The sequence below is a fragment of the Tasmannia lanceolata genome, unplaced genomic scaffold (genome assembly GCF_043159265.1).
Source record: "Tasmannia lanceolata isolate RefF3 unplaced genomic scaffold, GAP_Taslan_0.1 ptg000008l, whole genome shotgun sequence".
Lineage (NCBI taxonomy): Eukaryota > Viridiplantae > Streptophyta > Magnoliopsida > Canellales > Winteraceae > Tasmannia > Tasmannia lanceolata.
Window position 1 is genome coordinate 8738117 of NW_027518685.1, and position 18010 is coordinate 8756126.

The 18010-nt window shown below is 37.1% G+C and overlaps 1 protein-coding gene across 5 annotated transcripts; it reads left to right on the forward strand.

Annotated features, from left to right (window-relative positions):
• The first annotated feature begins 493 nt into the window (after positions 1-493).
• On the forward strand, positions 494-17404 carry PTAC12 (plastid transcriptionally active 12). 5 transcript variants are annotated; one of them, XM_077387694.1, is made up of 11 exons: positions 494-680; positions 1108-1204; positions 1312-1376; positions 3264-3935; positions 4856-4968; positions 7348-7607; positions 9753-9874; positions 14206-14274; positions 14684-14740; positions 14913-15014; positions 16986-17404. In XM_077387694.1, exons 2-11 carry the CDS (start codon positions 1171-1173, stop codon positions 17079-17081), a joined length of 1590 nt encoding a protein of 529 aa, XP_077243809.1. In that variant the 5' UTR covers positions 494-680; positions 1108-1170; the 3' UTR covers positions 17082-17404. The 5 variants fall into 5 exon arrangements, with proteins under 5 accessions (XP_077243809.1, XP_077243811.1, XP_077243808.1 ...); XM_077387696.1 differs by lacking the exon at positions 494-680 and adding an exon at positions 705-882 and having other exon boundaries at positions 14687-14740; XM_077387693.1 differs by lacking the exon at positions 494-680 and adding an exon at positions 707-984.
• The last annotated feature ends 606 nt before the right edge of the window (positions 17405-18010 follow it).

Here is an 18010-nt window from a genome sequence, read left to right on the forward strand (position 1 = left end):
ATAATTTACGGGCAGGCTGAGTGGACCAGCGGGTCTGGGTCACTTTTTGACAGGTCTAACTGTCCCTGTTCGTAATGCGTAGGAAAATTGTTCTTCGTAGCCTTCACCCTTCCAACCCAAACGGCATACCGGTCCCAACATGTTATGTGCCTAGATGGGTCCCACTATAGTATAATAAATTAGTTGGATTTATGATATGTCAGATCTTTTGGGTTGCTTGTACGGTAGATTAGGCAAGCAGTGTGGATTAACTAGAATTAACTTTGATACTAGCCAAGTTTAGATTATTAGTCTTTCTTTAGTTATTTCCATTGTTATCTTAAGATCTTTCTATGTTTATCCCTTATGTGTTTTATTTAAACACTCATTTGCTTTTCTACAATGGAATGAAGAAATTATCTTAGAATTGTATTTTTACACAAAGGAGGATTGATCCTTCCATCGGAGTGGATCAAGAGGCTAATCTTCCCTCTAAGAAGATCACTCAAGTTAGGAACCATTCGGGTTCCTAACACAACACCTTTACAAAATCCAGCCCCTATCCCCATGTCTAACTCTCTTAAGACCTGAGTACCTTCTTTGCAATCCTTTCAGGGTTAAGGCTGATCGTCGCCCTCTCCTATGGTCCCATCATAGTGAAGGCTCATTGGATTTGTGTGATTTGACCTCGATTGGGCTAGGTAAAATATTGTTGTTTGGGTTGGATGTGGTAGTCATGGGCTTCACCAAGGTATAACAGAGCCTGAGTACAAGTTACAAGAAGCGCCTCTGGCTAAAAGACGTGGCTACCCCCAACATAAACTACACTTTTTACACATTCTGAAAAAAAATGAAAGAACATTATCGTCATAACAACCATCTCCTTGGAGCTCCCATATCATTGTATCTTTCGCACCTTTTGAAATTCCCCTTCTCAACTCCCCCCCATATCATTTACCTTTTGTTTCTCTGTTCGATAGGGTCTTAGATTTTTCCGTGAATTGGGTTCGTCTGCATTCGATTTGTAGGAGGAATTTCAAGTTGTTGGTTTTCTGCAATTAATGCATATCAACTGTTTGATGTAATGCCTCAATGTGGACCTTTAATCCGCTTTCTGGTTCTTTGCAGATTATGTAATGGAATTCAGTTTAATGACACACAGAACTTAAGTTGAAGATAATCTCAAAACAAATGGCATCTTTATCTGTAACATGGCTCTATAAAGGTGTGATTTTGTAACTTTTGATGCATTTCTCATATTGTAAGGGTCTTTCTCTCCTTTGAGAAATAAGTTTCATAAACAAAAGAATGTTGGTTTCTGTTTTTTTCCAGATAGAGTCTTGAGTAGTTATGCTGATGGGTCAGTTGCCAGAAAATCTTGTTTTCAACGATTTCAGGTTTGTTGAAGTTGAATGGCCATAGCTAGTATTTTTTTTTTTTTTTGAATTATTGTCCTTTTCTTTGTTGTTTAACTTGAGAACTGCAAAAGCATAATCCTGAATGCCCAACAATTCTGGCTCATCTAATAGTATGGAACTTTCTAATTGTAAGGGAGTGAGTGTTAAATTTTTCTTTAGTTTATGTGACTGCTATGGAATGTATCAAGAATAAGATGAAGTTTGTAAGTCCCAGTGAATGAGCCTGGCATGAAAATTTTGATATTCTGGATGGTTATTAATGTTTATATGCTATTTATTGGCAACTCATGACATAAGCCCCAAACATCCAAGATGGATTTTGCCAATCTCCACTGGCCCTGACTTGATTTTGTTTCCCATGCAGTTACTCTAGACTTCGCCTTCTACCCATAGAAACAACCCATAGAGGCATTAACAACCTTCAAGATTCTCCTTAAAAATTCAAAGACCTGCAAGATTGCTGAAATCTTTGCTTCATTAAAATCCTTGAAGCCAATGAGATTCAAGAAAGCTTGGATTATATCCTTTCCTACGCTCCTATCCACACGCATAGATACACAGACACACAGGATCATGATTGCCCCTTGAGCTTCCCTTGAAGCTGAGTGATTGTTAAATATTTATATGGTTTATGTGACTGCTATGGAATGTATAAAGAATAAGACGAAGTTTGTAAGTCTCAGTGAATTGAGGACATATTAACAATGGGCATCGCTGCAGATATCATGAGCATCTTGTTGCCAAGCTGATCATGTTTAGGAGAAAAAAGTCAGCTTGAGGGGGGAGTGTAAGGGAAGAAAGGTACTGATGTATGTCTTTACGCCCTTCATTAAGGGTATTTCAATCTTTTGATCATATTGTATTTAAGTTAATGTAATGTAATGAAAGCCCTACGAACAGAGTACAATACTCTGTTCCACGATCTGTCTTCTTTCCCTCTCATCTCTCTCCACTTCTCTTCTACGAGTGGAGTATCACAAGATTGAACCAGTTTTCACAAATATATCTGATTGGATTTAAGATCTCTTGGGATAACACAGAGGAGTCTGAGGAACCAGATAATTTGACTCACACGAGCAAACATTGCTTGTTATATTTTTCCTCAGTTGGAGCTTGTTTATTCTATTACATTCATGGGCTTACATGCATAATGCTCTTTTTTTTTTTTTCGTTTGGAATTTGACAATGCAATTACATCATGACTCACTGGAGGGACACCCAGAAGTCCTTGGTCCTTCAATTGTTTATCCTGGCACTTGAGAACCTCCTCCCAGGTGCCACCCTCCATTGCAAGCTTCTTCCACTGTTATTCTTAGATTATCACCTGCAACTGAAGAAGATAATACAATAAAAGTCTTCAGCAGAAGAAAAAGCCAGAACAACGTCAAAAGTTTAAATGCAGACTAAGAATTACGTCTGACATTCATTTGTTTAATGATCATAACCTTGCAAATAATGCTTCCACATTTTCTTGTAAGGATAGCCGTAATTAACGCTGCAAGTTATGTAATCATTATGAAACTCTCCTACTTTAAATTATCTCTTCTTCTTGTAGGCGGAGGTATATTATACAACTATTGCTCTTCTACTTATTGGAAGTAAATTTTGGACTGCTTCCTGATGCATGTGCTCCAACATTTTAGTCTGTGATATGTGGGGTTGATTACCATTGCAACTAGGTTCTGTCTTAATGTTACTGAACTTGTTTCTGTAATTTTCATGCTGTTTTGACCACTTTCAATCATGGGACCATTACTGGATTTCTGTTGGTTTCTACGTCCTTTACTTAAATGTTTAGTACTTGAACTATTCGTTAATTATTAAATATAACTGATCACATAATATTTTTTTCTTGAAAATGCCCAGATGCCGTTTATAGGTTCATTTCCTTCAAGGAAGGTGCAAATTATTGTTGGTGTGAACAGTTACTCATTTGAAAGCAGGGCTAGTTTTCTCACTTGTATAAAGTGTGCAAAGAAGGATGAACATGTTAAGCGTATGTCTGTTGAGCGCCCCCCATATGATAGTTATATGGATTCAACATCTGGGCAGCTTGAACCAGCCTCGGGTGCTCGTGCAAGTATACCTGGGCAAGAGTACTGGCCTGAAGGTACAACAAGCCGAGTGAGGGCGGCTAGGGCTCCTGAACCAATTGGTAAGTCAGAAGGGGAGCCTTCATATGGCAAAAAACCCGGTAGCAGAAGGAAGAAGTACAAAGAACGTGTAGCTGCCTCAGGTTCTTCAGAACAAATTGTTGTTTCAACAGATTTGTCTTCCCTTGAAACTTCTGATGATGTCTCCGAGGAGCCTAAAGACCTGTCCACAGAATATGTGGTTTATCAGAGCGAGCCGGAGAAAGAAAGCTTCACACCTTATGAATTGGACAAAAAATTAGGACGTCCTCATCCCTTTATTGATCCTGACGTGAAGAAGCCAATAGAGGAACCTCTTTCGAGTGAAGAGCTGTGGTGGAACTGGAGAAAACCAGAAAAGGAACAGTGGTCTAGGTGGCAAAGAAGGCGTCCGGATGTTGAAACGGTGAGTTGGACAAGAGAGAATTTATTGAAGAAGTAATTGAGCCAGATCTTTTATTATTCTGACATGATATAGGTTATACTTTGTGAATGTGTTACGCCTTGTAAGGAAATCTTTATCATCTTTTTCGTCTTAAATATTTAATGAATTTATCCCTCCATCTTAATTCAATGAGAATTTGGTATTTTGTCCTGTTTCCAAAGATGTTAGGTGATGCAGATAGTAGGCCAATAAGTGGCATATTTGCCCATTAGGATTTATTTCCATGTTATTTAGTTTATAGGATTATTATTTACTTGTTATTTAGTTTCTAGGATTTTATTTTCCTTGTTATTTAGATTTAGGGCTTTTATTTAATTTCTACGGAATTTTATTCCAGTTGCCTATAAATAGGCCTCATGTACTAGAGATTTTAAGTTTGGATGATTAATAATGATTGATTGGCTTCTCCCCTCTACAGGTTCTTCTCCTTCCTCTATTTCTCCTTTTCTCCTATTCTCCCCCAGATTTCTTCTTCTTCCTCGTTCCCCTCTTTATCGTCTATTTTTTCTCTCCTCTTCTCTCCTTATTCTTCTCTCTCTTCTTCTCTTTTTCTCCCCTTTCTTCTATTTCTCTTCCCGGTCCTACATCATTTGGATTCATGATAATTGTGCAGGATAGTGATAGCAGATAATGCAGTAATTTAGTTCACTGTTTAAACACTCCCCATTGTCCAAGTTTCACCCTACTAAGTCAATCAAAACCCCCCTTTACTCAGCCTGAGTCAATGAAAGTTGTCTGCACCGATCGTTGAGTCGCTCAAGTCAAACTCCTTTTTACCATAGCCGAGTTCTAGTTCGAATCCAAGTTTTTAAATATTGATTTAACACAATCGAATTTGCATAGGAAAATCCAACAAATGATCTTACTGAAGATGCTTGTAGGTGTTTGCAAAGGCTATGGCAGAAACTGGGCAGATAAAGCTTTATGGAGACCATCCAACACAAACTGAGACTGCTCTTCTAAGGGCAAGACGCCATCTATTCAAAGAGGAAAGGTAACAGACTTCTGAAGTTTTTTTGTACAGTGATGTTGGCTTTGAAGCCCCTACTTACTATCTGGTTTTGCATGTTTGTCAGAGAGAGGAGGGAGGGGAGGCCGATTTGATGCCTGTTCTGTTGTCCTTATGCCCTTTCATATATATATTCAGTTGGAAGTTGAAACATGTGATACTTTAAGGATGCTGATTTGGTGTATGTGTATTTGGTTATATACCCTTTACATTTAAAAGATGTCCATCACTACTGAAGAATGTGTCAGTTGAAATATCTCTTCCTTGAGTGGCTGTCATGCTTTGCACCGAACCTGAGTCCTAGACTTTGTAATTTAGGTTTCTTTTACTCTTTAGAGATATTAGAAACGCTCCAAGGAGACGATGTCAAAAGGTCATTACAGTTCCCAAAAAGTCTCTCAAGCCCTTTAAATACTAAAACACAAGAAACTTCCGCGGAAATATCAAAACACTGCAGTGCTGATATCATTTCCCTTTATAATGTTGTAATTGTTTTTTGTATTTTATTAAAAAATTATAAGATCATAGCTAACAATATAGAGGCACGTGCAGATTTGGACATGTCCTATTATACAGAAAATTTATGTTGTATTTTCTCGCTATTTTCTATCTTTATTTATATTTTTTATAAAATGTTAAAAAACATTTAAAAAAAGACAAAAAAAAATCTTTCTTTGTTGTTTAGTGTATTAGTGGTATACTATATTAGTATGCATTTTTCTGAATGGTAATTGTAGAGAGTATTATTAAAAGAAAGGAAGGTGAAAACCCGGTGACCGAGATGGTCTATGCACATGGAATGGAAAAAGAATTACAAGAGTGATCCTCAAGGGGGAGGAAATTCAAAAATCTCCATACTTGCCCTGGCCACTCTTCATTCGAATCTGCTGACCCAATTGGACCCGAGTGTGACCACCTTCATTCCACTATATTAGTATGTGTTACATAACTATATTTATAGAATTGCATGCGGAATGGGTGCATGCATTATGTATAAATATTTATATAAATTACATTTGAAATGTGGTATGTACTAAATTATGACATACGCGGCAATGCATGTAACTAATTGTTCACTGTTGATTAATTATCATGGTGCTTTTTTGCCTATGTGATGGTTTTTGAGTATATATTAGTGATTATAATAGCACCTTTTGAAATTTTATCTCAATGTTCACCATTTCATATATTTCCATGCATTTTCATGATTTCATAAGATTTCTACTAAAACTTCCATCTAGAACCAACATGTTTTCATTTCCGTCACGGTCGAAACACATTCCAAAATCAAAATCTAGTAGAAGAAAGACATGCAACACACATTTTATGTAGATGTCAAGAAAACATAAGAAACTGTTGTGCAGATGCCTAGTACAGTCTAATGCGTGTGACACACACGAGAGTTGAGCCTTTTGGTAATTTAATTTAATTTTGTTTTGTGCTGAAGGGTATTTTTGGTAATTTTCTTGATATAGTGGCATTGATATATAAGCCATTGATACAAGGTTACGGGGGGTGTGAGTTTTTTTTTTCTTAGCCGAGAGAAAGGAAGGGGAGTTTTGTAACCTTGAACCGAAATAGTGAAACTCTTCTCCCGTGGATGTAGGCACCCTGCTGAACCATATAGTCTTGTGTTCTTGATTGTGCGATTGTGTTTCCTGCATCTCTTCTTGATGTTTCATGCACATCCTTTTTTATTCTATTTTGAGAGATAGAAGATCTCTCGGTGTTCTACAGAAACAAAGTTCGCAATTGGATGTTAACTGCAAGGCCGTATACCTTTTCAAACTGCAATAGGGAGATCATCAGGTGAAGGGTCAATGGCAGAATTTTTAGAAAGGCAGAGATTGAACGATAGGTTGAGTCTAAGCCTGTATTTTTCTCATTGCATATAGAACTTTTGTGGTTGCCGAAGAATAATACCAAGTTCAGGTTGTTAATCTTCTTGTTTGCAGTGCTAATTACCATTGTCATAACTGTAGGATCATTTCTCATTTTCATTAAAAGGAGCATTTCTTATGGGATATTTGTTTGATGTCAAAGTGGACAATTTAGACTTTGGATGGTTGTTGTTCCTGAAAATTTTCAAACTGAGAATCACATTTCTTGACAATGATCGAAAATAAATGTGTTATTTCCTTTTTTTTCCTGAATGATGATAATGTGTTATTTCCTAAGAGGTCTTTTTTCCAAATTCTTGGATCCCTTCTTCCTGATATCTGTCTTCACAATTTTGCTTGCAACTCAGAAGCTGTGTCTACTATAGGAATTAATATATTAGGACGGGTGCTGTTAGAAGACATTGCACTGTAGTATTTTAGATGAAATTGTAGTGTGATGATGGTTTATTTGCAATATATTCAGGCTACAAGCTGAACAACAGAGACTGGAAAAAATAGGTCCAATAGCATACTATTCAGAATGGGTTAAAGCATGGAAGGGTCCCACATCGCGTGAAGCTGTGCGAGAACATTTTGAAAAGACTGGTGAAGATGAGAACACCCAACTCATCACAATGTTCCAGCACCAAACTGCTGCAGAGTTCCGCATCATGATGGGCACTGATGTCCGCATTCGGCGGGATCCTTTGGCCATGCGAATGCGAGAAGATCAAATAAAGGAAAGTATGAATCTCCAAGAAAAGCTAAGAATTTTTTTTGTAGACATCCTTTTTTTACCATTTGTCCTGGTATTAGGTATTAATATAAATTGAGTGCTTAACATATCATGTCTGTTACTTGATGGATGGTATTTTATTCTGTAACTTGGTATCTGGTGTTCACAGTATCCAGAAAATGTGGATGAGTCCCCACCACAGCATTTTCACATTTGATTTTCATTAATAACTCTACCAAATCTTTGGCCTGTGTGTGAAAGCAATAGCTTTTTTCTTATACAAAGAACATGTGGATAAACAACATGTATAAACTGTTGTCTAAATGTAATATATACAGATGCGTGAACCATTGGCAGTTTTCGACTCCAATAAACAACATGTATAAACTATTGTCTAAATGTAACCAGAAGTTTTGCCTTTTCAAAATGCTTGGAAATGGAAGTCTACATAGATAAAGATTCTAATCATAGATTTAAAACTCCCCCCGCGTCATCGTGCACTCTCCCGAGTCGACTCCCTTTTAGCTTGGCTGCGATCTGCGTTTTGCCTTACAAAGTCAATAGAAACTCCTTTTACTCTTCCAAATTATTATCGTGTCATCCGAGTACTTGACTGCGCCATGCCGAGTCGACTAGGATTTTCTTCGGCCACGTTCCGCGCCGCATTCGCTTTTATAAACACTGATTTTAATCAGAAACCCCTTTATTGGTGATCATTTAGATTGAACCATTCATTGATGGAAATGATCCAGACAGACAAGCTCTACAGTCAAGATGTAGCCTGTGCTGCTTCTGCAAGCTCTACAACTAGAGTGCCATATCCCCTATTGGATTGTCTCCTGGATACATGTAGTGCTCCTGAAGTAGATCTTCTGTGTTTTTGGATATCCAGCACAAATTTGTCTGTATAACAGCATTTTGTTGTTCAAATTAGTACCTAAGGATCTATTTGAGAATGTCTGAGTGAGATGTTCTAGGATGATGCATAAACTTCCAAACTTGATCTATGTAAAATGTTTTGCTTCATGTGTAGGTTTTTTGGATATCCATTGCAATAGTTTCTGTGTAACAACATTTCATAGTGAAAGCCTATCTTATAGACTACTTCACCACAAATAATGTCTTTAAAGTACCTAAGGATCCTTCTGGCAACTTCTGAGTGAGATGTTCTAGGATGACGCATAAACTAAAACATGATATATGGCAAATGTTTTGTTTGATGTGGTGAAGCTAAGATACTATAGCTCTATAATAATATTCTTATAGTTGGATGAATCTTATGTAGTGATCCTTCATCAGCTCTTAATCATTTATCAACTGAAACAGGTGTAGGAATGAGTTCGCATTTGAATTGTTTGACCAGGTTTTCTTGTACTTTCTGAGCAAAGCTTAAGATTTTTTCTGATTGCTCTGCTTCAATGTACTAGAAATACCGAAGAACCTGAACGTCTTTAATTCCAAACCCTTGTGTGACCCCTCTACGATGTTTCTGGTTCCATCTTTGCTATTGATTATGATGAAACTGTCATGGACATAGAGGACTAAGTAATGGGCTGATTACATAAAAATATCTCAATACTGCCCCATCAAACTGGTGAGTAAATGTCACTCTTGCCCAACTTGCTTATAATTTCCTCATGTCTACTCTTGATGAAACCCTTAGTTAATGCATCTACGATTTGCTGATTCCTAGTTACATACGGAGTACAAATCACTCTAGAAAAGGTGTGATTTGAGGAGTCTTTATGTGAGGTTTGGATTTGGTTGGTGTTTGATTTATTTTTATTGGTTGTAGTATATACAATTTTAATAACTGCCTCAGGGTACTGATTATGCCTTTTTCTTTCTAACCTTTTATTTTTTCCATGGATAGTTGTGTCTGTTTAATTGACCTGTAATTGTCGACTTATCCTTCTATCTTTTGTATATTTTCATTGTGGCAGCCATAAATATCCTTTTGGTTTAACCTGAGTTCAACTGTAAAATGTTTTATTTCACTTCATGAACCATTTAACAGGAATTTGTATTTTCTAAATGAGGTTTCTGTTTACTTTTTCTTGTGCTTGTTGACCACCTCTAGCTAGTTGCTTGTCTATGCACCTTCATTGTTTGAATGCAAGCCGTGGTATAAGTACTCAAATGATCTTTTGCAGTTTGGGGTGGAGATCCAGTTTACCCTACTGTGAACTACATTCAAGATCCAAAGGAAGTGATTGACTATAGGGGTCCTGATTTTCACGAGCCAACACCCAACATGCTGTCTTATCTTATGGAGGTTGATACTAATATTATTACCTTCAAAACCTTGCAGCATTTTCTTTCTCTAATCTCGCATTCAGTTCATATGGTCAATGCCTACCAAGTAGGAAGCATGTGAGATAAATGTTGCTCCTATATTTATTGTTTTGTTGTTCTAAGTAATTCTGCACAAGATAATTTGGCCTTTCTGGACGGACAAAATTGATTAAATGGTTTGATATAAGGCTTTTGCTCCCTTTTTATTTATCTTATACCAAGATACATTTACGATTATAAATACGAACACAGACATGGGAACGACGACGCGACTCGACATTTTAAAATATAGGACGCTGGTACAAGTATGGGTATCCCTACACCATTTGATAAGACAGAAGACATGCAAAATCAAAATGCCACAATAATTAACTAGATTTAACTTAGAAGGTGGACTTAATAATAGATTTAAAATAGCATCTATAAGACTCACGCACTCAAAATTGTAATTGCAAATATGCAACACTAGCAAGCAAAAAGCATGATAGTTAATTCGAAGAGGTTGATATGTTAGAAACGTAATAATTATTTTGACCAACATAAGTATCCATGAAGTATTTGGTGTGAGTATTGGTATTGTATTATGTTCGACAAAATATTTTGAGCCTTGACTAGTATATGAGTATCATAGCTTTAGAGTACTATAATACACGGGCTACTTTCACATGGTTTACCATACCTTGGTATTTGTTAAACTGTATGAGTATCATAGCTTTAGAGTACTATAATACACGGGCTACTTTCACGAAGTTTACAGTACCCTAGTATTTGGTAGACTACACTGAAGCGTAGTTTCCAAACTATGAAACAAATGTAGGAAAATGATGCCAGAGTTGTCTCATGTTACAATAATACAATCGTTAACTAGATGCATAAACATATGGTACAAGCAAGAAAATCAGGTATCTGTGAGTGGTAAATTGGTAATCATGCTTTGAAGTACCAAACAATACAAGTTTTCCATTACATACAACTATACAATTGGCTTGAGAGCCATTCTAGTTTCTGACCATGAATAATGCTATTGAGTCGTGTGAGTGTATCTCGGTTGCTTCCTTCTCCTTGCCCATCGTTGCCAATCAATGGCTCTATGTAGGTTTACTTCAAGAGGAGCAGAAGCCTTAGCAAGAGGAGACCCACTCTCTCGTCTTCCCTTTTTAATTGTGGGGGAAGTTTTAAGCTTAGTGCCCTAAGGCAGAGTCGAAAGGCATTTTGGTAGGGTGAAAATCAATGCTAACCATCCTCTTTATCCTTTTGCCAATATGCTAATGATCTTATTATTTTTGCTAACAACAAATTGCAGGATCCCATCAATATTATAGCTATTTTAAGATTGTTTAAGGCTGTTTCAGTGATGATGTTCAACCTATCGAAAAGTTCTCTCATATGCATTAATGTGGAAAATTCTAGATTGTTTGGTATGGCCATGGTATTTGGTTGCAAGATGGATACCCTCCCGATTACTTGCTTTGGTCTTGCTTTAGGGATTGGGTCCCCTCTAATTCCCCGTGGTCGGTGTTTGTTGATAGAATTGAAAGGAAACTATCTTCATGGAAGAAAAACTATGTCTTTAGGGATTCTTCTTCTTTTGTGTGTGTGTGTGTGTGTGTGTGTGTGTGTGTGTGTGTTGGGCGGGGGGGGAATCTGCTTGGGATGATCTTCCAATTTATTATGTCTTTATTTAAGATCCCTTCCCTTATTTCAAGGAACAATGAATTCAGCTGGACTTCCTTTCAGATGGAAGGGAAACTATAAAAAACCATAACCATTTGATAAATTGGGAGGGTGTTAGCAGACCAAAAAAGTATGCAGATTTGGCATTGGTACTTTGGCAGTATTCATGGAAGAAACTGCTCCCTTCTCCTCAAATGGCTCTGGAGATACGGAGAGGAATCATATACTCTTTGATATAAGCTTGTTCAAGAGAAGTTTAGCACTCACATTCACATCTCCCCATGGACCACTAAAAGCTTAACTACTGTAAGATGATCTGCTGCTTGGCGCTTGATCAACTAGGTTGTGGAGGATTTCTATAGTGCTACTAGACTTTCTATTGGCCATGGTATTTCTATTAATTTTATTAATTTTTGTGAAGGGACTGTTGGCTGGGAAATGTTCCTCTTTGCGACAAGTGCCCTTTTATACATTTGATTTATAGGAAAAAAATACTGCAAAGTAACAGAAATCATTAAGGCCCTGTTCGTTTGGGATTATGATAACTGAAGGTGATCTCTCAAACTGATTATTGGACTCAAAATGAATGTAATTTGAGTCCAATAATTGGGATAGGGGCTCACCATCGGCTGTCATAATCCCAAACGAACAGGGCCTAAGTGAGTTAATAACAAGGTTAGGTTGAATGGAATTGGAACATCCGCTGTTTTTCAATGACCAGGAAGACCAGTGCTTTCTTGAGCTTATTTCTAGGTTGGATCATATTTACGGGCTTCCTAACCTGATAAAAGATGCTGAATATGGGAGTAAAATGGCAGCTTTTCGATGAAGTCTTTCCAGATTTCGTAGTACAAAATATTTAACCCCCCATTCTAGAAGAATGGATTGGAGATCTGTTGTGTGACACTTCGGGTGGTTACTTTTGTATGGAGTGACACTGATTTCTGATTGCATAACACTGTTGACATCCTGAAGAGAAAACATTTCAGAATGCTGAGCAGATATATTATGTGTAAGCAAAGTGAAGAAATGGCCAGCCACCTCTTCATTCATTGTGAGTATGCCCATAAGGTGTGGTGTAGCATCCTTAGATGCTTTGGTATGGACTGGGCGTTCCCTAATTATTGATCTAACTTGATCAACAATTGGAAATTCAGTAAATTCGGAATAAAAGGTAGATTTATATGGAACTCAACTTTCTTCGCTATTGCTTGGAGACTATGGAACAAATGTAATATTTTTGAAGAAACTGAAACAAAGGTAGACAAGCTCGTCTTGGTAAAAATCAGACGTTGTGAAGTGGGTGATACCGGAGCATCAAAATTGGCCTATTTATGCCATCGATACTCTTCGTTGTTAGTATGAAGTTGTCGATGATAAAGGATCAAAAGCGAGCCCTGCAAGTGAACCCTGCCTGAGTTGGTCTCCTCTGCCGCCTCACACTCAAACTTGACTTTTATGGGAGCTCTAAAGGCAATCATGAACCGGCTGGTATTGGTGGCATGGTTAGAAACTAGTGGTGCAACTCAATTCGGGTTGAGGCCAACCCTAGCCCAACTCGAGATAGCATTTCCTCAACCCAAACCCGACCCAACCCTAGCCTCGGGTCAAGGATGGTCAACCCTAACCCAACCCACCTCTAAGTCTCTCAACCCTAACCCAACCCATCTAACCTGAAGCCGGGTCGGGTCGAGTCTATAGGGCCACACAAAAAATACAAGAAAAAAACATAACTGAAAGAAAATCAAGATAAAATTAGAGGATGGAGGTCGGGTTAGGGTCCGGGTCGGGTCGGGTTGGCCTTTCCCAACCCTAACACAACCCAACCCAAGGAAATGCCAACCCAACCTGAGCCAAAATCGGGTTGAACCGATCGGGTTCGGGTTGAACTCGACCCAAGTTGCACCCCTATTAGAAACTGTGTTGCAGATTCTAATGAAGCCGAGCTAAAGGCACTTATGGGAGGTTTGAATATCCTATCGACAACTAAAGGAAACATGTTTCAGATGGAAGGTGACTTGGCTTTTGTCATTTCTTGGGCCCTTAGAAACTCTACTGGCCTATGGAGATCACTAACCTGATCATGCACATTCGAGACATAACATAGGAGAAAAATATTGATTTTATTCATATCCGTTGCTCAGCGAGTGAGTTCACTGACAAGCTGGCTACACCTGGAGCTTTTCATGATGCTCTTGTGATTTGAAATTTTTATCCTGTTTAGCGTTAGCTCTTTTTTTTTTTTTTTTTATGAATTTAAGGACAATGAGATGGTATTGTGAGTGACAGCATAAACCAGCTTCTGTCTCTTGTCTGATTTGTTTGGATGCTCTATATAGATCATTACTTTCATAGAAATGTCCTGCAATTTTATCAACTGGGAAAAAATTAATGTGAACTGTTAGAAACTAGTTGATTGATCTGAAATCCAGTTATACAATTCAGTTCCATCTGGTACCCTTATGATTTTATTTGTCCTATTTGAATTTCAGAACGTTGCTTCAATTCATTGAAGTTATACCTATAAATCCTTGCATTGCTGTCTCCCTACGATAATTAATTTTTCATGCTCAAACTAAACTTCCAAAATTTTTCATGAATTATTTTGTGTATGCTTACTAAATTGCCACATTTCAGCATGGGAAAGTCATATCAAGGGAGGAGCTTGAGAAAATTCTGGCAAAAGAAAAGACTGAAGAGCTTGAGGTAATGCAGTGATAAATTTGGACCCTTAAGAATATGCGATATAGAAGTTAAGGCCTAGTTTGGATGTGCAATCTAATTGGATTTGGATGCAACTTGTGTGTAAAACATGCAATATAGTTGGTTCTGGCTGCAAGTAGGTTGAAAGTTTATGCACAAATTGTATCCCCAATCCGGTTAAATTGCACAAGAAGCCCTTAAATTTTCCATTCACTGTGTTTTGAACATATTTTCGGAATAATTGAACAGTTCTCGTCTTGGAAAATCAGACACATATGCTTCCTGATTATTTTAAAACTTTTTTTTATTACTGATGCAAGTAGGCTCTAAAAGTACACTTAAACTTCTTACATTATTCTTCCATAACATTTTTTCTGTTAACTAATATGTGTTACTTTTATAACTACTAAAGCAGATCACTGATATGGATGAAGCCATGGCACAAGCTGTTGATATAGGAGAAAATGATGTGAGTTATATGCACTCATCTGTTTTAAAAGCGTTCATTATTTGTGATTCTATTTCTCTTACTTCTGTTTTTTTTTTTGCTTGTGTTACATAATTATAAAAGTGTTCAGGCTTCATGGCCAGTTACTGAATGTTAATCCCATACTTTCCTGTGCCACATTTGGTTGCAATAGGATGAAGGAGAGGATAGTGATGTTGAAGGAGAGGATGACGTTGAGAAAATTACACGCAATTGGAGTGTTCTGAAAAGTACACCTCAGCTCCAAAATAAAAAGGTGATTCTGCATCCTAATAAATCACTTTTTGTTCTTTTGTTTACTACAACAGTTGTAGTGGCATGAAAATAAATTAGGGTTTATGTTCGTGTAGAAGGGGAGGAAGGAAGGGAAGGTGATAAGAAGTGGGAAAAAGGAAACAGTATGGGCCAATGCAACCCCTTGAAAACCCAAAAGCTTTATTAAATATCGCCATACTTTTAAAAATCACAAAACTTCCACTGATCAGTGACTTAAGCTGATATGCCCCATCTATTCTTTTGTTTACTACAACAGTTATAGTGGCATGGGAGTAAATTAGGGTTTATGTTCGTGTAGAAGGGGAGGAAGGAAGGGAAGGTGATAAGAGGTGGGAAAAAGGAAACAGCATTGGCCAATGCAACCCATGAAAACCCAAAAGCTTTATTAAATATCCTCTTACTTTCAAAAATCACAAAACGTCCACTGATCAGTAACTTAAGCTGATATGCCCCATCTACTTAGGGACATTACTAATTCTATAGGAGTGTCAACCAACTTAGACTCAAGCATGCTTGTGTAACCAATAGATTAATAATATACTTCCTCTGAGAGATAGAAAAACCCCTTTATAGATTGATTTGCCTTGATTCCAAGAAAATTCTTCTTACCTCAAATTATGTTTCCAGATACCTTTTTAATTGCTGCACTTCATCATTGCAATTTATCGTGATTCGTGACTACTATATCATTCACATATATGATAAGATCAGTGATTTTTTTAAGCTTTGCTTGATAAACAATCTGTGGTCAGCTTGGTTCTATATGCACCCAACTCTCTTAAGAGCTCTACTAAAATGTATCAAATCAAGCCCGTGGGGACTGTTTCAACATATAAAGAGCTTTATTTAACTTGCATACTTTCACTGTCATGATAAATTTCTTTCGAGGGTGAAAATGGCTCAAATTGTGTTCATTTTTGCAACCAACGCAAATATCTCCTAGGAATCAATCCCATGTCTGCTTAAAACTCTTAGCAACCAGGCATGTCTTGTATCTCTTTATGGAGTTATCTGCTTTATACTTCATGGTATAGACCTATTTACACCCAACACACCTCTTTCCTCTAGGTATGTCTATAGATCCCATCTACGATTTTTTTTCCGAGGCCTTCATTTTTTTTTTTCACACACTGCTTACTTCCATTGAGAGTGGGCAAGAGAATCTAAGACACTTGGAAGGCAAAGAAACAGTAGACAAAGAAGTTGCAAATGCACAACGGGAGGAAGACGACAAACAGTATGAAACAGAGTTAAGAGATAGGATTTTGAGTACAAAATGTAACACCCTTATGAACATCAATAGAAGGACGGGATCATCCACACCAACATCATCACCAACTGTACTTAGCCAACACAGCACTGAGTTAATCAGCAACAAAGTTGGCGGAGTTCTTATGGATTCAACCAGGTTGGAAATCAAAGATGATTTCTGAGTTCAGTGAATATTTTTGTTAACTATTACCCAGAAGACTTTAAACATGCATATTAAACTTAAATTGTGGGCTGTCTAAATTATTCCACTCTTGCTAATCTACCTATGGCCACAAACAGAATCCAAACTGTCTTTAGAGCAAATGGGAAAATACATAATCTCTATGCTCGATTACCCACCTAACACTTCTGTATCCCTATCCAAATTAATAGAACATTGGCATTGCCTATGGAATAGTATCTAAATGATTTTTTACTCAATAACATGAAAACAAAAAAACAAAAAAGATAAAAAAAATGCATCTTGTACTATTTTTACCAGGTACACCCTAGGATTCTTTTTGTAACTGCTTTAAAATGAAAAGAAGCACCGGATCTTAAAGAGATTTGGTATTTCAGATATGGTTATATCTATCTTGTGTGAATGCGAGGAGTTTATTGGTTGTTTTCTTCATTATATCCAAGTGAGACAACTAAATACAGATTGCCTTCCTGCCTCTTGCTTTGTTTTTTTATTCAGGAAAAAAAGAAGGAAGGTCCCATGTCATTGGAAGAGGCCGTAGATGATTCAGAGAACTTAACAGATTTTCTTTTGGACTTTGATGAAGATGAGTGACATTCCTCAGCTCGCTATCCAAACTTCGTGTAAAGCTTAAGGAAACTTGGACAAGCAGAGAACCGAACCATTACTGCAATTGCTGCGAGAATGCCATGGTCAGACAAACTGAAGGTGTTAGACAGCATACAAAGGGTAAGTGTAAAGTGTCATATAGGGGTAGTTAACGAGAGTTACCTTGCAATTTTCTTCTGTTTAGGAGGATGGAAACTTAGAGTTGTTATTAGATGTCTGTAATCCTATTTCCTAAGTACACAGGAATGCAACTTCTCAACTTGGAACGAATGTCGTGGACTTAATATAAGATCCTTGAAAGTTTTTTTTTTATTGTCCTTGTGTCTTTGAATTTTGATAGTCAGCTACAAGGCTATTTTGTTCTCTTTTTTTGTCATGGTGCCACAGGAAACAACAGAGCTGATGTGTAGGACTACTGATATTCTGATAATAGGTAATGGGGTTCAAAACAAGCAAAAGAGATGCTCACTATCATGAACAACTTACAATCTGTCCATATTTCCTTGAAATATTAACAGACAAGAATAACTTCTATAGGGCCCAATGCTGCTGAGAATACATTGACAGAGCTAATTTTTTGTTATTTTTATTTGCTTAAATCACATCATTATGTTATTTAGTTTATAATAATTATTTTTTCTTAACTAATTTGTTTGGCGTAAAAGATATTTAAAACATATAAAGAAATTTAGACTGATGAGATTTTAAATAACCTTGTTTTGTAATTAAAAATATTCAATCTATACACACGTTTGTATAGATTTTAAATGTATAGAGAGACAGATGTACACTGCGTTTGGATGCACTTAACATAGAAGAAGAAGGAAAGTACTATGGATTTCAATTTCTTTACTTCCCCTTTCCTCTTGATTTGAGAGGAAAGTCCAACAGTGCAAAATAAAAAGGGGCTACAC

What these genes read in the sequence shown, in the direction of transcription:
- PTAC12 (XM_077387694.1), top strand. Translation starts at nt 1,171, where the DNA reads ATGGCATCTTTATCTGTAACATGGCTCTATAAAG. An exon ending in TGTAACATGGCTCTATAAAG is followed by an intron (nt 1,205 to 1,311) that starts GTGTGATTTTGT and finishes GTTTTTTTCCAG; the next exon opens with ATAGAGTCTTGAGTAGTTAT. An exon ending in CATCTATTCAAAGAGGAAAG is followed by an intron (nt 4,969 to 7,347) that starts GTAACAGACTTC and finishes CAATATATTCAG; the next exon opens with GCTACAAGCTGAACAACAGA.